The sequence below is a fragment of the Heptranchias perlo genome, chromosome 13 (genome assembly GCF_035084215.1).
Source record: "Heptranchias perlo isolate sHepPer1 chromosome 13, sHepPer1.hap1, whole genome shotgun sequence".
In the NCBI taxonomy this organism is placed as follows: Eukaryota; Metazoa; Chordata; class Chondrichthyes; order Hexanchiformes; family Hexanchidae; genus Heptranchias; species Heptranchias perlo.
In genome coordinates, this window is record NC_090337.1 from 19,115,321 (window position 1) to 19,138,802 (window position 23,482).

The window sequence follows — 23,482 nt, forward strand, 5'->3', positions numbered from 1 at the left end:
TAGACTTTAAACAGCTTATTCCCCATGCACAACTTACTTCAGACTACTTGTTTGCTAGGAAGTTAACTTTTTAAGGTAGAATCCTTCTTCAGAACCTATCTTTTCTTTCTACACATGCTGACTGACCTATTATATAATCTTCAGCCCTTGGTCAGTTCACTATGTTGAACATTAAAAACATGTATATTTTTATTTGTCAGATTAGTTTGAGTATAAAAGTAGAAGGTTTTGTGCCATATTCCATCCCCCTCCACTTTCTAGCTGCCAGTAGGCCTCTTAATCTGATTACAATGATTCTATGTACAATTTAAATCAATGCTCATAGAGGTGAATTTTCAAGTCTCTCGCCCAGCGGAAATGGGGCTGTAACGGCCCCAAAAATGATGGGCATTGACCTACAGCTCTGTTGCCGTCACGGCAATTTTGCCACAGGCCTACCACTGGGCGGCTGGAGCAGCCCCCTGACTCAGGTGCTAGGCCCATTTAAAATGCTAAGCGAGGTCCAATGATGTAGATAGGATTCCGACTGCCATTTTTGGACTGAGCTTGGCGGGATGTGCACCGTGCATGCTCCAGCCAGCAACAAGTGGTGGTCCCCTCCCCCCGAAGAGAACCTCACAGGTGAGTTGCTCTTGGTTTTGTGGGGGTGGGAGGAGCATAAGTGCTCCCCCAGGCTCCACATACTCAACCTGGGCAGCTGCCATTTCGACTCATGGGCCCTTCCGCCGATTGGGACCACCCCCTTCCCCAGGAACCTACCAGGAGGCTGCCAGATATAGCGGTGGCTTGGAACCAGCGGGCTATCCCGGCTTCTGGCTGTAGCCCATCGGCCCATGCAATTGTGTCCCAGTAAATCAAAAGGGAATGGGCTTCCTGGCGGAACTACCGTGCGGCTGGCCAATGAGTTCAGCCGGCCAGTGAGATCAGTGGGACCCGTCGGGCAGTGAGATCAGCTGGCCAGTGCGACCTGCAGACCATTGTGATCTGCCGGCCAGTGCGATCCGTCAGCCGGTGTGATCTGAAGCTATGTGCATTGATCCCAGGTGCCAGTGCCTGTTTGGTACTAAATCCTAAATCCTCTTGAGTCAGGGATGTAGGCCGGGTTTTTCAATTAAAGTTCTGGGAACCCCAGTAGAACAAAATCGGATTGGTGGTGATGATTTCAGATTTGGCAAAGCATTGCACAGTAATCCCATTCATGTGAAATCTCTTGTTACTATATTGCTGTTAAAACAAAAGATATGTATAACTTTGATGATGTCAAGTCAAATACCATATAAATAGCTCAGGTTTATTCCACCATGCAAGCAGGTGATCATGTGGGGAACTCTGTCTGCAAGAACAATTGACAACAAGGTGGAAACAAGTCCATTACATTACTAAAATAAGACAGGGTGTGAATTTACTGTATTAGAAACTCTTCAGAAAATAACAGACATTATCACAGCTGTTAAATCATTAAGCCCATTGTTAGTAGCATAATTGGGATAAGGTTGCTTTGGAAATGCTGCCAGGGATTCCTGTTTTCTGGGAACACCAGATATGTTGCATGCCTGGTGAGGTTACAAGTTGCAGCCTAGATGTGTTACCATAAAATATCAGCCTGGTAGCACAGGTTATCAGAGCTCCTCTAACCCAACCAGAAGGCAGGGGTTCATAACTCCTGCCTGCCCTCAGGAGAAGTAAGTTTCTCCAATTTTCCAGCAGCTTGATAATCTGAGTTCTGCAAGGAAATGCAGGAAAAACTTGGTTAGTAAAAAAATGGCTATCAACCAGTTAATTTCATTTGAACTGTGCATCATATGTGTCAAACACCATTGAGGGTGGTCATAGAGAAATTTGTAGTCGATGGAATGAGGCCTTCTTGGCATTTGGTGGCATTTGACTGAAAAAGGAGTGTTGATTTTCTTTCTCCAATTAGTTTACAAAACCTTGATTTATGCTGTGATTCCTCAGTCATCAGCTTGTTTCAAGGAAGGAAAGAGAAAAGAATAAGGAGGGAAATGCTTGCCATCATACCATGGCAGTATGATTGGGGGTAAGAACACAGATCACACCATTCTATGGTGCAGATGCATTGATGCTACAATGTGTGAAACAGATTAACAGTCAATTATGATTTAAAAACCATATAATTGTAATCCATCATATTTTCTGTGGCAGAATACATCAGGCAACTTTATCAGTGAAATAACAATAACAAAGAAATCTTAACTATTTAGAAAGGAACTGGAGACAGATGATTCATAATCCTAGAGAAGTCACCAAAGCAACCTAATCTGTGCTCTAAAGTCAATATTGTTTTTCTATTAATATTACAAGGACAAGCTCCATATATAAGCATCTTCATAGATCTGTTCTTGATGTAGCATAAAAATGGAATATAAATAACATTTCTCTATGGAGTGAGAAATAAATGATCACATATGTTGTTAAGGATTAATTATCTAAGCACTGAGTTATTTTGGTAAGCAGCCATGATTGGATTTACTAAATACCACAGACCTCCAGGACTTGTTCAGACAGATCTTTCATTTGAACTGTTGAATAGAGTTGTTTGTGTGAGGTACAACATGCATATGTATGTCTTCAAATATTGAAAGTGTGAGTGACTGCCTCAGAGTGGGAATTGATTGTCCTTGACAGGAATAGAATCTGATACCATTTAAGTGAAAGTGTGAGCAATTTTCTGTGATAGGACAGGTGCTGTGCATCTTCATTAGGATTCTATGTAGGTGAAAATGTGAATAAACATTTTGGACAGCACGAACACTGATATTATTGTGTGAAAGTGTGAGTGTTGCCTCTGAGAATATGGATGCTGATACAGTACCCGCTCGCACTGTGGGTTACATCGAGTCCACAGTGCAGAAACAGGCCATTCGGCCCAACTAGTCTATGCCGGTGTTTATGCTCCACACGGTCCTCCCCCTCCCTACTTCATCTAACCCTATCAGCATACCCTTCTATTCCTGTCTCCCTCATGTGGTTATCTAGCTTCCTCTTAAATGCATCTATGCTATTTGCTTCAACTATTCCTTGTGGTAGTGTGTTCCACATTCTTAACTCTCTTTGGGTAAAGAAGTTTCTCCTGAATTCTCTGTTGGATTTATTAGTGACTATTTCATATTGATGACCTCTAGTTTTGGACTCCCCACAAGTGGAAACATTTTCTCTACGTCTACCCTATCAAACCCTTTCATTATCTTAAAGACTTCTGTCAGGTCACCCCTCAGCCTTCTCTTTTCTATAGAAAAGAGCCCCCGTCTGTTTAGTCTTTCCTGATAAGTATATCCTCTCAGTTCTGGTATAATCCTTATGAATATTTTTTGCACCTTCTCCAGCGCCTCTATTGCCCACTGAATGCTGATTAGCTGGAGAAGGACCTGGGGATTATAATTTTGAATCATTTAAAGGCCCATTTATAGTGTTTTGACGCTGTTGTAAAGATGTTAGGATGTTTGCTGTAGGAATAGCAAGGACAGTTAAATATAACCAGAAGCACAATCCTTTCCTTGTATGAGGTCTTGGTTTGGCTGCATCTAGAATACTGTCCAATTTTGAGGGATAGCGAGGCCCTGGAAAAGGTTCAGAGGAGGGCCACTTGGTCAATAACTAGTTTAAGGGCCCTTTTTTATCAGAACAGGCTTAGTGAACTGGGGCTTTTTACTTTGGAAAAGCAGATTTTGAGGGGATATGATTGAGGAGTTTAAAATAATGAAGGGCTTAGATTCTGTCCACATCGATAGGATATTTGTGCTACATTGGCAGAGGAGGACTCGAGGTCATTAGTATAAGTTACAAAAGCTTGCACTTAGGTCAGATGGGAATTAGTGATATCAGTCACTCTGGCATCCTGAAGCTTGCCTTATTGCTTTGGAAGACAGAAAGGAGTCTCCCAGAGATTTTTCCTAAATTTCTCTACAGTTTGTTCCTCTTTTTTTTTGACCCTCCCTTCTAACCGGTTTTAATCCATTCTCTACCCTCCTCTTAATTCCATAGCTTAATCTTCTCCAATAGTCTCCTGTGTTATACCTCGTCAGAAGTTTTCTGGAAGTCCCTGTAAACCACATCAAGTGGATTTTCCCCATTCACCATATCTGTCACCTCCTCAAAGAATTCTTATCAGGTTTGTCAAGCACGATCTTCTTTTCTGAAACCCATGTTAAATTTTATAATTTGTTGTTCCATTAGACCAATAAACCTTAAAGAAGATAAAATATGCAATCAGAAATTCAGAAAGGCACCCGTCCTTTTAAGACCTTTCTTAAGAGAAAGGGATATTCGTACAAAAGTCGGAAGGAAAGAGCATGTTGACTGCTTAAAGGGAAATGTGTTCTTTTTATTTTGCCTGTTACACACACTACTCATTGTACATGGTGTTTAATTGAATAATGGTATATAAAGGCCAATTTTCTTAAAGAAGTTTAATCCAACCTTTTTAGCTAACCAAGTGATGCTGCGTGTTGATCTTGGGGGACTACGACAGGGTGGTCGTGAGCAAGTTCTGGGCACTTCCCAGTGGCTGGGAGTGGGTGGGGGGGGGGAAGAGAATCAGAGTGTGAATCACTCTAGGGCCATTCTTACACCATTGGGCGGTTTATTGCAGGGTGATACTGTAAGTAGCCTGGAAGCAGTTTGCCTGTCTGTTAGTAGCCCGGAAGCAGTTTGCCTAGACAGATGGAATTAAAGTTTCCTTTCCTTACTAGTTGTAAAGGTCCAGTGTAAAATATGTTTGGGCTGCCTCAACTCAACTCTTGGTTGCTGAGGACTCATAACACAGAAATGCCCAAATTTAGCACTAGTGGGCAGTTAATTGGTAATCTCACTCAAAGGGGCCATAGGCTGGCTGGTGCAGGAAATGAAAAGTGCCATACCTATGCAATATGGTGCGGACTTCTGAGTTTGTGGCAGAGTTGGGATGTTGGGGAAGACTGGAGGGATTTTTGCTCTGACTTAGGAGTGATTGGGGTAGCTACTGATGCTTGAATGGGAAACTGTACCATTCTATCCTCGATGTGCGCAAAAAAATTCAGAAAAAAGTAAGTCCTTGCAAGGTTCAGTACTTTGAAAACTGTGATTTATTCTAAAGCTCTGTGCTTTATGCATGTCCCAGAGTAATCTGACCTGGGTCTCCAACAATCTGACCGTACAAACCTTTGCTTTGGAGGATTTTCAGCAATTCTACACAATCCTATGACCTTGTTAATGTGTGACTAAAATTAACTTCAGCAATCTCCACTACTAATCATTTTATATGGGAAAAGGCGTGTACTTTTTATATTAAATAAAGCTCCAAATAGGAATATTTTCAAATATTATCATGTTGAAGACAAGGGGGAGGGGAGGCAAAGGGGACATGCAGATGAGAGGGAGAAAGGAGCATGGGTTACCATAAGCAATGTTTTATTTTGCTGTGCAGTAGCTAGACCTCTGGGGTTAAAGTACACTGTTTGGACTGATTCTGGCAACAAAATGAGACTTTCAGCTTTGACTGCACAAAATAATCATAATTTGTATTGGACAGTTGTCATGGTATAGGGTAATGATTTTTAAATAGCATAAGGACAACACATTGGAATAGTTTTGTGGCAGACAAGGCATAAACAGAAAACTTCTCCTGGGTCATATATGATACATCCATGAACACTCAAAGAAACAAGAAAGGAAATGGATTAGGCTCTTCTTAACAATTTCCTAAAGCTCCACGAACAGGGGAAATGCAGTTGAGAACAGAACAATGGCAAGCAGTATTCTGATATTCAAAAAAAGAGTGAGATATGAACCTGGAGACTATAAACCAACTAGCCTGACATTTGTACTTGGGATAATGGTTGAGAGCATTATATCAGATGTTCTTAATACTCATCTGAAGAATACAAAGGCCATAAGGGATGATTTGCATGGATTTGGACTTTATAGGTTATGTCTCATTAATTTACTGGAATTCTTTGGGTAAATAACTGAACAAATAAATGAAGACCATACATTATAGGTGAAAGCCATATGGTGGATATCATTTATGTGAATCTTTGAAAGTCAGTTGATGAAGTTTCACATGTAAGGCTTTTAAAGAAGTTGACATTTCATGGAATTTAAGACAAGTTAGTTAGACAGGCTGAAAGCTGGCTCAGCAATAATAAATGGAAAGTGAAGATGAATGAAAAAGGTTTGTCTCAGTGGCACTGACCAATGGATTCCTGCAAGGGCTCTATTCCAAGACCCCAAGTGTTTGCACGATTAAGAAATTAGTTGGAGGAGAGCACTTATTCTAACATAACATTTGCTGATGATAACAAACTATGTGGCCAGGTGGCAAATATAAGGGAGATAAACAGCATTCAAAGAGATCATGACCAGTTAAGCACATAGGCTAACAAACGGACAGATGACTTTTAATGTGAATAAAGGTAAGATAATGCATATTGGGACAAGGAATAAAATGCAAGTGTACACAAAGTAGGGTATGTCAATTCCCACAGGGTTCCATCAACAGGTGTCTCCCCTTTAAAAGGAGACCTCTAATATATTTTCTAAACAAGAGTCCCCTCTTTAAAAGGAAGACACCACTGCTATCTTTAGGAGGTGTTAGCTAACCCAAATTGACATTCTTAAACCAAAAAAAAATTCTATTCTGTGACTAATCTGTGGAAGAAGAGGAAGAGAGATTAGAATGAGAGAGGAAAAATAGTAAGTCAATAATCCTGTGGTGTTTTCCTACTGGTTGTGAGCAGGAGGCTGCCATGAAGTCCCTAGGCACCTCGAAATGCTGCTACTTCTTCTGATTCTGTGCTTTTAAGATCCCAAATAGCAAGGTAAGTATCAAGTGAAGTTTAACCTGCAGACAAATTCTGGAAGAGAATTCACTTATTTCCTTTCCTTTTATGGAGTTGCTGCCATTTTTAATGTTGTGACAGGCTTTTAAAATGGGTGTAAATTTGTTTTGAATTAAATAATTTGGAATGTCATCAATATAAGAAAATGACTGATTGCTCCACTGGTCTCCTTATGATGGAGATTCTGCTTGCACGTTTCACTTCTAGCATGGTTTTTGAAAGCACCATCAGACCAAAAAAGCAGAGTACGTAACATGAATCAGCTTCAGACTTCAAGAGGATATAGACAGACTGGTGGAATGGGCGGATACGTGGCAGATGAAATTTAACGCAGAGAAGTGTGAAGTGATACATTTTGGTAGGAAGAAGGAGGAGAGGCAATATAAACTAAAGAGTACAATTCTAAAAGGGGTGCAGGGACAGAGAGATCTGGGGTTTTATGTGCACAAATCTTTAAGGTGGCAGGGCAGGTTGAGAAAGTGGTTTAAAAAAGCATACGGGATGCTGGGCTTTATAAATAGAGGCATGGAGTACAAAGCAAGAAAGTTATGATGAACCTTTATAAAACACTGGTTCAGACACAACTGGAGTATTGTGTCCAGTTCTGGGCACTGCACTTTTGGAAGGATGTGAAGGCCTTGGGAAGGGTGCAGAAAAGATTTACTAGAATGTTTCTAGGGATGAAGGACTTTAGTTACATGGATAGACTGGAGAAGCTGGAGTTGTTCTCCTTGGGGCAGAGAAGGTTGAGAGGAGATTTGATAGAGGTATTCAAAATCATGAAGGGTCCAGATAAAGTAGATAGACAGAAACTGTTGCCATTGGCAGAAGGGTCAAGAACCAGAGGACATTGATTTAAAGTGATTGGCAAAAGAACCAAAGGTGACATGAGGAGAAACTTTTTTACACAGCAAGTGGTTAAGATCTGGAATGCATTGCTCGAGGGGGTGGTGGAGGCAGATTCAATCATGGCTTTCAAAAGGGTATTGGATAAGTACATGAAAGGAAAAAATTTCCAGGGCCTCGGGGAAAGGGCGGGGGAGTGGGACTAGCTGGATTGTTCTTGTAGATAGCCGGCACGGACTCGATGGACCGAGTGGCCTCCTTCCATGCTGTAACCATTAGAATCATAGAATCATAGAAGTTACAACATGGAAACAGGCCCTTCGGCCCAACATGTCCATGTCGCCCAGTTTATACCACTAAGCTAGTCCCAATTGATTCCTCATCCCCTTTATGAACCCACTCAGAATATTCAGGTGACACTAGCCATGAATGAGTCTTGGAAATGCCAACAGTGATGGAAGTCTTTTTGGGAGCGTTACCAATTAAGCAAACAGAAGCAATCGATGACATTAAAACCATATGCAGCTATGATACATTATAAACAATGAAACAATAAGCATTTTATTAGTGTTATGTATGCCTTGCACCTAGTACATTTCTATCACACTTCAAAATGTAAAAAAGTATTTCCTGCTGGTTTTTCGGACCCTGATAACCTAGGGCAGGAGCTGTGGTTTTACAAGCAGTTGCCAATTACAGATACCCTCTGAAGTAAGTGGCCTCTACTTGAGCTCTGGATGAGCCTATTTATATCATTGCCCCACAGGGAATACCTAAGGAGTGATTTTAAAGGGATACACCAGGTTAAAACACAGCACCCACTCGACAGCCAAACATCGCAACTGTGCTCCAGATCCCTAAGAGCAATGTCACAGAGAATCAGTTAGTATTATGAAACCAGAAAAATGTACATGCCATTAATTCATTTTCTCCAGAAGCTTTCCCTTGACTCAGTATCAGCATGTGACAAATAATGAAAGAGAAAGAAAAGCTTGCATTTATATAGCGCCTTTAACGACCTCGGGACATCCCAAGGTGCTTCACAGCCAATGAAATGTAGGAAACACAGCAGCCAATTTGCGGACAGCAAGGTTCCACAAACAGCAATTTGATAATGACCAGATAATCTGTTTCTTTAGTGATGTTAGTTGAGGGATAAATATTGGCCAGGACACCAGGGAGAACTCCCCTGCTCCTCTTTGAATAGTGCCATGGGATCTTTTACATCCATCTGAGAGGGCAGACTGAGTTTAAAGTCTCATCCGAGAGACGGATGATAGCTGTTTAAGTTATGAAAAGCAGAAGGCAGATTGTTATCTTGGAACGACATCAGCAAACAGGAACAAAAATAAAACACAAATTAAAAGAAAATACCTAAAACATAAATAACCCACTAATTTAAAAAATAAATCACCTAAAACAAACAGTCGGACCACAATTAAAATAGTGTCTCTATCTTCAGTCCTTGGCAGACCCTCCTGATTCTGTATTTATCTGCATGAGCTGATCGTTGACGTATTTACACTGGAGGCATATGATATGGTTACAGCAAACAATACTAAAGATAATCATGAGGAATACAGAAAATGTAGTGGGGAGATGAAAAGGGAGATTAGAAGGGTTAAAAAGGAATTTGAAATAAAAAGGCTAGCTAAAAATATAAGAGGATTGTAAGGGCTTTTCTAAGCATATAAAAAGTAAAAGTATAGTTGAAGAGAGGGTTGGACTACTCAAATTTGAAAGAGGGAATCTAATTGCATAGCATGAAAGTATGGCAGGGATCTTAAATAAATATTTTACATCATTTTTACAAATGATGGTGGAAGTGAGAACATAGATGTACTAGAGAAGGATATTGGACAATTGATAGACCTAACTGTAGAAAAGGAATTGGTTCTGAAAAAGTAGCAGATCTTAAGGCGGATAAGGCTCTGATGACAGGCTATTGAAAATCAAAGAGGAGAGAGCAGAGGCTAGGGCCACAATCTTTCAATCTTCCTTAAATATGCAAATTTTGCCATGGGACTAGAGAGAAGCCGATGTAACACCTTTGTTCAAGAAGAGAAAAAAGGATAAACTGGATAGCTAAACCAGTTTGTCTGTCAGGCGCAGGTAAACTCTTCAGAATTCATAATTTGAGATAAAATTAGTGAACATTTAGAACGTGCGGGTTAATCAAGGACAGCCAGCACAGGTTTGAAGAAATGACTGATTCAATAGATAAAGGGATTGCTTTATATGGATTTTCAGAGGCATCCAATAACATGTCTTACAAGGGGCTTGTTAGACAAATTCAGATTTCCATCAGGCAAGTAGGATTAAAATCATCGTACATCGTAAATTCTCCAGGATGATGCAAGGGATGGTAAATGATATTTGTGAGGAGAGACTTGAGATACAGGGACTGTTTCCACTGGAGCAGAGATGGTTAAGAGGATATTTAGTAGAGGGTTTTGAATTATGAAGTTTTAATAGAATGAACAGGGCAAGACTATTTCCACTCATTGGAGAGTCAGTGATGATGGGTCATTAATTTAGAATTGTCATTGAGAGTGAGGAGAGAGGTTAGGAGAAATTTCTGTATGCAGTGGGCTGTTGGAGAATGGAATGCTTTGTTACAGGGAACGGTTGAGGCAGAGACTATTGTATCATTTGAGGGTCTTTGGATATTCCTGGTGCAATGCCACCCCTCCAGGTTTCTGGTGGGTCCTTCCACTTGGGTGCCCCATGGTTGTAACAAGAGGAAAGTGAGGCGGGGGGGTTGGGAACACCCTCTCCCATCTCATCTGCATTGTTACGATTGGGCTGTGCCTGGAGTAGATGGAAGCCCAGTTAGGGAAGCTCTGTAAATCCTGGAATGGATTGTGGAGGTAAACACCTGACACAGTAGGTCTCCGTTCCCTTTTCCTGTTCGCTGTGCCTGGGAGCTGAGCGTTCGCCAGGACAGCCTTCAGGAAAGGAGGAGAAAATTGGTAAATACCAACAAAAAAATCCCTAAAAGACTGTTGAACTTTGACAAAATCATTGTATGTTGTTGCATATTTCTATCTACTGATGCAACAACGTACTGAGCCAGGGTTGCAACAACTGGAATTATTAGTAGAACCTCAGCATCTCTGTTTGAATTCTACATCAAAATGTCTCTGGGGTTTAGGAATTCTGATAAATTGAATTCAGGATTGACCTGAAAAGTTTAATGAGAAAGCAATCTTCCAAACAGGAATCAGGAAGGAAGTTTTCTATTTTTACACTATAATTCTTGGGAAAATACAAGGGAAGGATTTTAGATTCTTCTAAACTTGACGTAAAGTTGCATCTGGTGGATATAGATAAACACTTCTGAAGAACATGGGAGCTTTCTTGGAGAGTGCGTGCTCACTCATCAGATTAAATACAATGAACCATTAGAAGCATAACTTAATGATATTCACAGACATTAATTGAGCTTTTGTTAGATGTGGCAGCGGGCCGAAGAAACAGCTTATAAAAAATGTTGCTTTTGTCTTTGAAGGAACGGCAGGTCCCTCTGGAAAGGTAATCATTCCTACGGGATCAGTTTACATCTTTAAGCCACTTGTAGAAAGAAAGAAAGACTTAAATTTATATGGCACCTTTCAGGACTTCCTAAAACGCTTTACAGCCAATGCATTTTTTTTTTAAGTGAAGTCACTGTTGTAATGTAGGAAATGCAGCAGCCAATTTGTGCACAGCAAGCTCCCACAAACAGCAATGAAATAAATGACCAGATTATCTGTTTTAGGTATTGATAGAAGGATAAATATTGGCCAGGACACCTGGGGAACTCCCCTGCTCTTCTCCAAATGGAGCAATGGGATCTTTTACGTCCACCTGAGAGGGCAAATGGGGCATTGGTTTAATGTCTCAACTGAACAACAGCACTTCTGACAGTGCAGCACTCCCTCAGTACTGCATTGCCAAGTGTCAGCCTAAATTATAGGCACATAATGGAACTCACATTTGCTTTCAGCGGGAATGGTAATTGTTGAATGTAAGAGGGGCGTATCAGGCAGAATTCTCGGGGCATCCTGGAAATGCATGCAAACACATCTCCAACTACTGCTGGGACCGAGGTTGAGTGGGAAAATGATGCAATTCCCCCCCCCCCCTCTACTCCACCCCCTCTCCTGATTGGAATTTCAAACTTAAGCTAGTTGAAGTGGAAACCCAGGTTCCACCCCAAAAATTCGCCCCCCCCCCACATGGCACAATTCTTCCACAATTACATGGTCCCTCAACAGCAAGAATTTGTAGGCTTACTACATTAGGAAATATTAGATGCTTCGTGATTGGAGTGTGCATCTATCACCACTTTTGTAGTATAAGTATGTATTGCCTTATCGTGAGGCATAAACAGGTGACTGAAAATTCAGAAAATGTGCGGGCCTTTGGATTAAAGAGTCTTAACTCGTGTCTTTTTCGTCAACAGCATCCTGTGCCTATAGGAATGTAGATAACTCTGAAGTCACTAAGTGGGTAGGGTTACTACCATTTGAGGAGCCAGGGCATTGTTGTTGAGACAGCAACATGCTTTATTCACTCAGAGGACTTTTGGTTAGAGCTTTTAGATGCTGCCACCAATGTTTAATTCTTGTAAATCCTGAGAAATCTGTCCCTATAAACGAAACAAAGATTTTAAACTTGGTGCTACTGCATGAAATTATAAGACACTTTATTATAAATTCTGAGAATCTACATCAGCCAATCAATTAGCAGTTATAAAAATCTGCTCTTACAAGGCATCTGAAACACAAAACACTGGTAATGTGATTATAGAAAGGTTACTAGTGTGTACACGTATATCAAAGTTTATTGTGTATATGTATATAATACAACTGATTGCTAACGCACTCAAGGTTGAGAGTGTAAATAACTTTAGGCCATTTTTCTCCGATCATTACATGCTACACATGAGCATGTGATAACTTAAGACCCAACTAGAATGCAGTAGCCCTTTTAAAATGTGTTTATGGTATGTATATATGAAACATTTGTGATAATATCTTATTCGGGAAGCTGCAGGAAATGTTTTAACATCAATAGTTTATCTTACTCAAAAAACTGCTTCGATTTATCTGGTTATCCTGGTGCTCTGTAATTGTGCGACACTCCAATGGAGATTGTGAGTGATTTATAGGATCCTACAGGATCTTACTTCTCAATTAGTTACAGTGTCACACAGTAGAGATTGGAAACTAAAACATGAGTATCAGGGTTATGGGAGGGGGTTATTTAGCATGATTAATTCAAATATCTAATGTAATATATATATATATATATATATATATCTGTATACGTATATATATCATTGGGCTATAATTTGCTGTGTCGGGGCATCTAATGACATCTGCTGTTAGTTAGACTTGCCCTTGCATGTTTAGGTTTTTAAATTTTTTGTGTGGCAAGTTGCTGAAAGTGCGAGCTGATAACGTCGCAGTGAAGGAAACCAGGCATCTGGGACCTGAGTGAAAAGGGCAAGCAACTGTATATCTCCTTAAGCAATCAGATGGAAGGATTGTGAAATTAACAGCGCAAGGGCAGACAAGGAAGTGTAAATTAGAGTGGGTGAATTCAATGTCAAATCAGGTACAGAAAGAGAAATAAAGAGAGGGTCAGAAAGATTGGATTAAGAGAGAAAGAAAAAAGAGAAACAAAGAAAAAAAAATTTTTAAATGTTGAAATTTTACATTTTAAATTTTTGAAATCCCCAACAATTAAATCCTGAAGGAATGAGACTTTACACTTATAATAGTTAATTTTCAGTGCAAGAGAACTTGGCTGGCAGTAATTAACACTTATCGTTAAAACCCTGGTTCAATGAGGAGTGTAGAAGAGCATGCCATGAGCAGCACCAGGTGTACCTGAAAATGAGGTGCCAACCTGGTGAAGCTACAACACAGGACTACATGCACGCTAAACAGCAGAAGCAGCATGCTATAGACAGAGCTAACCAATGGATCAGATCAAAGCTCTGCAGTCCTGCCACATCCAGTCGTGAATGGTGGTGGACAATTAAACAACTAATGGGAGGAGGCTCCATGAACATCCCCATCCTCAATGATGGCAGAGCCCAGCACGTGAGCGCAAAAGACAAGGCTGAAGCGTTTACAACCATCTTCAGCCAGAAGTGCCGAAATCCCCACCATCACAGAAGCCAGTCTTCAGCCAATTTGATTCAGTCCACGTGATATCAAGAAATGAGCGCACTGGATACAGCCAAGGCTATGGGCCCCGACAACATCCCGGCTGTAGTACTGAAGACTTGTGCTCCAGAACTAGCCGCGCCTCTAGCCGAGCTGTTCCAGTACAGCTACAACACTGGCATCTACCAACAAAGTGGAAAATTGCCCAGGTATGTCCTGTCAACAAGAAGCAGAACAAATCCAATCCGGCCAATTACCACCCCATCAGTCTACTCTCAATCATCAGCAAAGTGATGGAAGGTATCGTCGACAGTGCTATCAAGTGGCACCTACTCACCAATAACCTGCTCACCGATGCTCAGTTTGGGTTCCGCCAGGATCACTCGGCTCCAGACCTCATTACAGCCTTAGTCCAAACATGGACAAAAGAACCGAATTCCAGCGGTGAGGTGAGAGTGACTGTCCTTGACATCAAGGCAGTGTTTGGCCAAGTGTGGCATCAAGAAGCCCTAGTAAAATTGAAGTCAATGGGAAACAGGGGGAAAACTCTCCAGTGGCTGGAGTCATACCTAGCACAAAGGAAGATGGTAGTGGTTGTTGGAGGCCAATCATCTTAGCGCCAGGACATCGCTGTAGGAGTTCCTCAGGGCAGTGTCCTAGGCCCAACCATCTTCAGCTGCTTCATCAATGACCTTCCCTCCTTCATAAGGTCAGAAATGGGGATGTTCGCTGATGATTGCACAGTGTTCAGTTCCATTCACATCCCCTCAGATAATGAAGCAGTCCATGCCCCCATGCAGCAAAACCTGGACTACATTCAGGCTTGGGATGATAAGTGGCAAGTAACATTCGCGCCAGACAAGTGCCAGGCAATAACCATCTCTAACAAGAGAGTCTAGCCACCTCCCCTTGACATTCAACGGCATTACCATCGCCGAATCCCCCAACATCAACATCCTGAGGGTCACAATTGACTGGACCAGCCACATAACTACTATGGCTACAAAAGCAGGTCACAGGCTGGGTATTCTGTGGCGAGTGACTCACCTCCTGACTCCCCAAAGCCTTTCCATCATCCACATGGCACAAGTAAGGAGTGTGATGGAATACTCTCCATTTGCCTGAATGAGTGCAGCTCCAACAACACTCAAGAAGCTCGACACCATCCAGGACAAAGCAGCCCGTTTGATTGGCACCCCATCCACCACCTTAAACATTCACTCCCTTCACCACTGGCGCACCGTGGCTGTAGTGTGTACCATCTACAAGATGCAGTGCAGCAACTTGCCAAGGCTTCTTCAACAGCATCTCCCAAACCCGCAACCTCTACCACCTAGAAGGACAAATGCAGCAGGCACGTGGGAACACCATCACCTGCATGTTCCCCTCCAAGTCACACATCATCCTGACTTGGAAATATATTGCTGTTCCTTCATTGTCGCTGGGTCAAAATCCTGGAACTCCCTTCCTAACAGCACTGTGGGAGAACCGTCATCACACGGACTGCAGCGGTTCAAGAAGGCGGCTCACCACCACCTTCTCATGGGCAATTAGGGATGGGCAATAAATGCCGGCCTCGCCAGCGACGCCCACATCCAATGAACGAATGAGAAAAAGGATATTTAGACTGAAATTACCAAGACTTAACTTTCTGTGGTGAGTTTAGTTCATATCAACTGCGTAAATTCAGAAACTTCAGCCATTCAATCTATTTGAATGGTGAGGCAGGCAGTGAAATGCTGTTTTCGCGAAGGTAATGGCGGAGCAGCGCATCTTGGACCGCAACTTTTTGATTTTCGTGTTTAACTGCACATCTGCTGCTCGCCTGAAGTTGCTGTAGCATTTGAGCATAAATAACGGTGAGCGCCATTAGCCTCACTGTTATTTTGACAGCAGATTCTGGCCCTATATCGATATGTGTGTATTTACAAACTGGCTTCAGTTCAAGGCTACAAAAACTTGCTAACCAGCTTGATGCTCTGTTGCGGCTGTGTAGGGAGAGGGGGAGAGTAGGACTTTGACCTTTAGCTCTGTTCAGCCATGCCCACAAGTGACAATTGCGATGATAAGACAATAAATGGATTTGTGCATGAACTCCACAACAAGATATGAGACTACACAAGAAGCGATGATGAAAAGAAATACTGCGTAGTATGGAATCATAGAATGTTACAGCATGGAAACAGGCAATTTGGTCATGAAGGCTGCACTGGTGATTTTCTCAACATGAGCTACCTAGTCTAAACCCTGCTCGTTCTCCATATCCTTTAATATTCCTCTTTATCAAACAACTAATTCCCTTTTGAGAGAATTTATAAACTCTTCTTTAACAACAGTTTATGACAGACAGTTGCACATTCTAATCACCCTCTGTCTATAGATTTTTTTCCACTAATTTTCCTCTTTAATTTTTGCGATTATCTTAAATTTGCATTGGTTTGTTACCTTGTTACTGGCCAGTGGAAGCACTCTATCACTATTTACCTTATCATAACCCTTTATAATCTTGAATATCTCTATTTGGTCAACTCTTAACCTTCTCAGCTCCAGTGAAGAAAGCCCTAACTTCTCAAGTATCTCTTTATAACTGTAACCCTTCATCCCTGGTAACCTCCTAGTAAATCTATGCTACATCTTCTTTATCCTTTTTATATCTTTGCTATAATGGGCTGCCCAAAACTGTACACAATACTCCAACTATGCTCTTGTACAAGTTCAGAATCACCTCCTTGCTTTTTTATTTCTTGCCTCCAGATACAAAATCAAGCATTCTGTTTGCCTCTTTCATGACCTTATCTACTTGCCTTGCCATCTTTTATAACTTGGGTATTTGCACACGAAGGCACCTGTGCTCCTCGTTTCCATTTTAAATCTTGCCACTTTAAGCTGCATTTTCTTTCCCTATTCTCATTTCTAAAATATAAAATGAAACAGGGATCATGCTGTTAGGGATTAAGGAAAGAGAGAACACAAGAGATGAGAATATGTTGAATCATTCATAACTGAATATGGCTTCAACACTGATACTGGTAAAACTTGTGCATTTATTGACACTGAGAGGAGCAATGCTAGCAGCAGTAGTAATAATGTTACTGATTATCATTGCGAAGATACTCTATGAATATATTCCTGTCAGTCTAAGCTTTTGAATTGGCAGTACTAATAGGAAGTGTTGCCAACAGTAACTCAAGTTGTCTCAGTGCCTATATCTATGCATCTTTGTGATCAGCTGGTAGATGCATATCCTCTTGTCTGTCATCGTGGCAGTAATAACACAAGCTTCCCAATGCATCTCTAACTCTGCTTGATTAAGATCAGCTAAATTCTTCTGCAGAGGTATAGATTAAACTTCTCGCCACAGAAAAATAAGATTCTCTGGTAATTTAAGCAAAAGCAAACCTTCTGAACACTGAACTGACAATTGAGTACCTGTCAGGAGTTCTGCTTGGGAACAGTTAGGGGCCAAGTCGCTTGCAATTAACTTCCTGCTCCCAGATCACAAGCAGAATTTTCCTGTGCAGTACACATAAGAGCCGAATTTAACCCCCCCAACCTGTCCCCAGCGGCCGACAAGGATGGGGAATGTGGGGGGTTAAAATGTAGGCCGCTTGGCACTCACCAGACCCACACTGCACATGCGCCCCGTGCCATTTTAACAGGCGCGTTTTGGGCAGCATGTGAGGCCCCTCACCCCAAGCTGGGGGGGGCCTCGTTGAAAGTCAAAAGTTGAGGTCTGATAATGTCATTCAGACCCCAGTGCCATTTTAACCTGCAGCAATGAGATGGGCGTCTGATGCCTCGCTGGGATACCCGGCGCCCAGGAGCAGCATTCCCAGAAGAGGGCCGAAGAGTAAATTTTATTTTTTAAAGGCATCTTTGTGACCCAGGAGGAGCTCCTCTTGGCCCCACAAGGAATCCTTGAGCCTCCCCTGCCCCGCCCAGGCTTCTCACGATCGCCTTGGACCTCCCCACCACCACCTCCCCCCCCCCGACTTACCTTTGCCGGGGTCCATTCCCGTGAGTCTACGGTGGCGGTTTGTGGTTAAAATATTTGGCCTTTGGGATGAGCCATTGATTAAAAATGTCCACAACTTATCTTGCTTTTGACTTGCATGTTTATTAACCGTTGCTTTGTTGATATTTTCTGCATTTTATCCGCCTCTCACCAATGATTTTTCTGTTTCAGGGTCAAATTGACTACACTGGCCCCTGCGATGGAAGAGATTGTTCAATCTGCCAGTGCTTCCCAGCTAAAGGATCCCAGGTATGTGAAAACCTCAACAAAGCCAAAAGCAATATTTTCCCTGTCTTCCTCTGGTGTATGTGTAAGTAACTGAGACACGGCACACCACCTCCTGCTCTAACTCATTCTTTCCCAAGATCTTGAAAGCTATGAAATTCCTTTCCTCCCTCAGTGTTGCCACCTTGGTACAAATATAAGATTTCAGAACCTCGGCATTACCTAACCATTGCTTCTTGATTTGCTTTTCTCCTGCTCTTTTCAACCTTGGTGGTGTCTTGCATTATGAGTGTTGCCCTCCTTCACTTCGATTCCACAATACAAATACACAATTTTCTCTTATTTTAAAGGAGTGATGCCATCTTCCCACGATAACACTCCATGGGAGGGATCCTCCTCTGAGTTACTGCTTGTTTTGGGGTGGTCGAAAGATCAGAATGGGTTTTTTAAGACTACCACCTCAAATCTGCCCGCAAAAAAACTGCACCTGCATTCCCCTCCCCCCAAAAAAACCCAGTCCCCTTTAAAACCCATCAAAAGTGGTTACCACCCCATGTAAATTGAGCTTAAGCGGCATGGCCAGTCCTATCTATTTCTATGTATTAGAATTAAGGATACCTGAGGTGTTACTATGTGCGCATAATTAAGAAGGTCAGGTAACCATGTAAAAAGCAAGGGAAAATAATATGTGGTTTATAACTGTCAGATTAGATAACACCCTCAGAATTACTCCAAGGATTTATTACTATACATGTTTTAATATTGGGTGGACATTCTCAATACCAATGACAATTCTCAGTGCATTCATCGATTTGTGGTAGTGTTTATCGAAGAGGGTGAATTATTGTGATCTCATGTCTACAACTTTACCAAGAACCAGTCTGCAATTGACTTCCTGGAAATTCTTTCCTCGATGTATATTACACTGCAATGGAATGAGATGATAGATACAGCAAGCACTGACACGCAGCTGGAGTCATTGAATGAGCGAACATCTCCCAGCCGAGGTCAATTTCAGGGTATTGCTGGTCCGCTGACAAGATCAAGCTAGCCAAATGATAAAAAAGCAGGTGTTGGATCCAAAGCTTTTTAGGGATGGCAGGTACTGAGATCTTTCATATCTAGACATCAACCTCACCATGGAGACGTGATTGGGCTGCCAGTCTTCTCCAAGGTCATGACTGGAGCAGATCATTAAGAGTTGCTGATCTCTAAGCTAGGCTTATGTGCATATGGCACTAAAACTTCAACAATCCAAAATGTCCACACAGAATCCTAGTAGCAAAGCTTCGGACAGCACTTCTAGCTATCGAATTCATTCCCAGACAGCATTGTCACCTAGCATTCTGTTCCTTCTACAAAATCACAGTTGTTGGAATGTGCATTTAACAACAGGAAAGGGGTTTTGGCACAGTCTGTACAAATTCTTTGGGCGTTCCTGCATACTCCGCTAGTAGAATTGTTAACTTTGTGACACGTCTGAGATTGTTGGCTTGCCTATGGATGTCTCCTGTTGATATGTCACCTAACATAAAGAAAAGATAGAACGAGTGACTTGCATTTATATAGCGCCTTTCACGACCTCAGGATGTCCCAAAACGCTTTACTGCCAATGAAGTACTTTTGAAGTATAGTCTCTAGCCAAGCAGTTCCAGTACAGCTACAACACTGGCATCTACCCAACAATGTGCTGGACGTCTTAACGCGCATCAAGGTAGATAAATCTCCGGGACCTGATGAAATGTATCCCAGGACGTTATGGGAGGTTAGGGAGGAAATTGCGGGTCCCCTAGCAAAGATTTTTGAATCATCGACAGCTACAGGTGAGGTGCCTGAAGATTGGAGGGTAGCAAATGTTGTGCCTTTGTTTAAGAAGGGCGGCAGGGAAAAGCTTGGGAACTACAGACCGGTGAGCCTGACATCTGTAGTGGGTAAGTTGTTAGAGGGTATTCTGAGAGACAGGATCTACAGGCATTTGGAGAGGCAGGGACTGATTAGGAACAGTCAGCATGGTTTTGTGAGAGGAAAATCATGCCTCACGAATTTGATTGAGTTTTTTGAAGGGGTAACCAAGAAGATAGATGACGGCTGTGCGGTAGACGTGGTCTACATGGACTTTAGCAAAGCGTTTGACAAGGTACCGCATGGCAGGTTGTTACATAAAGTTAAATCTCACGGGATCCAAGGTGAGGTAGCCAATTGGATACAAAATTGGCTTGACGACAGAAGACAGAGGGTGGTTGTAGAGGGTTGTTTTTCAATCTGGAGGCCTGTGACCAGCAGTGTGCCTCAGGGATCGGTGCTGGGTCCGCTGTTGTTTGTTATTTATATTAATGATTTGGATGAGAATTTAAGAGGCATGGTTAGTAAGTTTGCAGATGACACCAAGATTGGTGGCATTGTGGACAGTGAAGAAGGTTATCTAGGATTGCAATGGGACCTTGATAAATTGGGCCAGTGGGCCGATGAATGGCAGATGGAGTTTAATTTAGATAAATGTGAGGTGATGCATTTTGGTAGATCGAATCGGGCCAGGACCTACTCCGTTAATGGTAGGGCGTTGGGGAGAGTTATAGAACAAAGAGATCTAGGAGTACAGGTTCATAGCTCCTTGAAAGTGGAGTCACAGGTGGATAGGGTGGTGAAGAAGGCATTCGGCATGCTTGGTTTCATTGGTCAGAACATTGAATACAGGAGTTGGAATGTTTTGTTGAAGTTGTACAGGACATTAGTAAGGCCACACTTGGAATACTGTGTACAGTTCTGGTCACCCTATTATAGAAAGGATATTATTAAACTAGAAAGAGTGCAGAAAAGATTTACTAGGATGCTACTGGGACTTGATGGTTTGACTTATAGGGAGAGGTTGGATAGACTAGGACTTTTTTCCCTGGAGAGTAGGAGGTTAAGGGGTGATCTTATAGAAGTCTATAAAATAATGAGGGGCATAGATAAGGTAGATAGTCAAAATCTTTTCCCAAAGGTAGGGGAGTCTATAACGAGGGGGCACAGATTTAAGGTGAGAGGGGAGAGATACAAAAAGGTCCAGAGGGGCAATTTTTTCACTCAAAGGGTGGTGAGTGTCTGGAACGAGCTGCCAGAGGCAGTAGTAGAGGCGGGTACAATTTTGTCTTTTAAAACGCATTTGGACAGTTACATGGGTAAGATGGGTATAGAGGGATATGGGCCAAGTGCAGGCAATTGGGACTAGCTTAGTGGTATAAACTGGGCGACATGGACATGTTGGGCCGAAGGGCCTGTTTCCATGTTGTAAACTTCTATGACTCTATGACTCTATAATGTGGAAAATTGCCCAGTATGTCCTGTCCACAAAAAGCAGGACAAATCCAATCTGGCCAATTGCCGCCCCATCAGTCTACTCTCAATCATCAGCAAAGTGATGGAAGGTGTCGTCGATAGTGCTATCAAACGGCACTTACTCACCAATAACCTGCTCACCGATGCTCAGTTTGGGTTCCGCCAGGATCACTAGGCTCCAGACCTCATTACAGCCTTGGTCCAAGCATGGACAAAAGAGCTGAATTCCAGAGGTGAGGTGAGAGTGACTGCCCTTGACATCAAGGCAGCATTTGACCGAGTGTGGCACCAAGGAGCCCTAGTAAAATTGAAGTCAATGGGAATCAGGAGGAAAACTCTCCAGTGGCTGGAGTCATACCTAGCACAAAGGAAGATGGTAGTGGTTGTTGGTGGCCAATCATCTCAGCCCCAGGACATTGCTGCAGGAGTTCCCCAAGGCAGTGTCCTAGGCCCAACCATCTTCAGCTGCTTCATCAATGACCTTCCCTCCAACATAAGGTCAGAAATGGGGATGTTTGCTGATGATTGCACAGTGTTCAGTTCCATTCGCAACCCCTCAGATAATGAAGCTGTCCTAGCCCGCAAGCAGCAAGACGTGGATAACATCCAGGCTTGGGCTGATAAGTGGCAAGTAACATTCGCACCAGACAACTGCCAGGCAATGACCATCTCCAACAAGAGAGAGTCTAACCACCTCCCCTTGACATTCAACGGCATTACCATCGCTGAATCCCCCTCCATCAACAAGGTAACGCCTCTTGGATGCCCAGTTTTGAGTGGCTAGGTCTATTCTGAATCTATCCCATTTAGCACGGTGGTAGTGCCACACAACACGTTGGATGGTAGCCTCCGTGCGAAGATGGGACCTCGTCTCCACGGTGGTCACTCCTACCAATACTGTCATGGACAGATGCATTTGCGACAGGTAGATTGGTGAGGACGAGGTCAAGTAAGTTTTTCCCTCGTGTTGGTTCGCCCAACACCTGCCGCAGGCCCAGTCTGGCAGCTATGTCCTTCAGGACTCGGCCAGCAGTGGTGCTACCAAGCCACTCTTGGGTGATGGACATTGAAGTCCCCTACCCAGAGTACATTCTGTGCCCTTGCTACCTTCAGTGCTTCTCAACATGGAGGTGGACTGATTCATCAGCTGAGGGAGGACGGTAGGTGGTAATCAGCAGGAAGTTTCCTTGCTCATGTTTTCCCTGAGGTCCCAAGTCAATGTTGAGGACTCCCAGGCCCACTCCCTCCTGACTGTATATCACTGTACCACCACCTCTGGTCAGTCTGTCCTGCCTGTGGGACAGGACATACCCAGGGATGGTGATGGAAGAGTCTGGGACGTTGGCTGAAAGGTATGATTCTGTGAGTATGGCTATGTCGGGAAGTTGCTTGACTAGTCTGTGGGACAGCTCTCCCAATTTTGGCACAAGTCCACAGATGTTAGTGAGGAGGACTTTACAGGGTCGACTGGGCTTGGTTTGCCTTTGTTGTGTCCGGTGCCTAGAGGCTCGTCATGGTTTTTTTCTTATTATGACTTTTTTTAAGCAAGATTTTACAACTGAGTGGCTTGTTAGGTCATCTCAGAATCAACCACATTGCTGTGGGTCTGGAGTCACATATCGGCCTGACCAGGTAAGGACGGCAGGTTTCCTTCCCTGAAGGATGGACATTAGTGAACCAGATGGGTTTTTACGACAATCTGGTAGTTTCATAGCCACCATTACTGATGCTAGTATTTTAATTCCAGATTTTATTTAATTAATTGAATTTAAATTTCCCAGCTGCCGTGGGTAGGATTTGAATTCATGACTCTAGATTATTAGTCCAGGCCTCTAGATTACTATTGTAAACAATTTTACAACACCAAGTTATAGTCCAGCAATTTTATTTTAAATTCACAAGCTTTCGGAGGCTTCCTCCTTCGTCAGGTAAATGTTCAGGAGCTCCTTGAAGCCGACGCATTTATACATATAGAACAATACATGGTGTTTACAGACTGCCCCTGCAACTGCCCGTTGCCAAGGCAATCACCATGTTCAGACAGAGAGGTCTGAACATGGTGATTGCCTTGGCAACGGGCA

At 42.6% G+C, this 23,482-nt stretch overlaps 1 protein-coding gene across 1 annotated transcript in view; it reads left to right on the top strand.

Moving 5' to 3' along the window:
* The window catches only part of LOC137331753 (collagen alpha-4(IV) chain-like), a 144,675-nt gene that overhangs the window by 21,563 nt on the left and 99,630 nt on the right, over positions 1–23,482 (top strand). Inside the window, exon 5 of the mRNA XM_067995736.1 lies at positions 18,030–18,107. Within this exon, the coding sequence (XP_067851837.1) occupies positions 18,030–18,107 (78 nt within the window). The remainder of the gene's footprint in view (positions 1–18,029; positions 18,108–23,482) is intronic.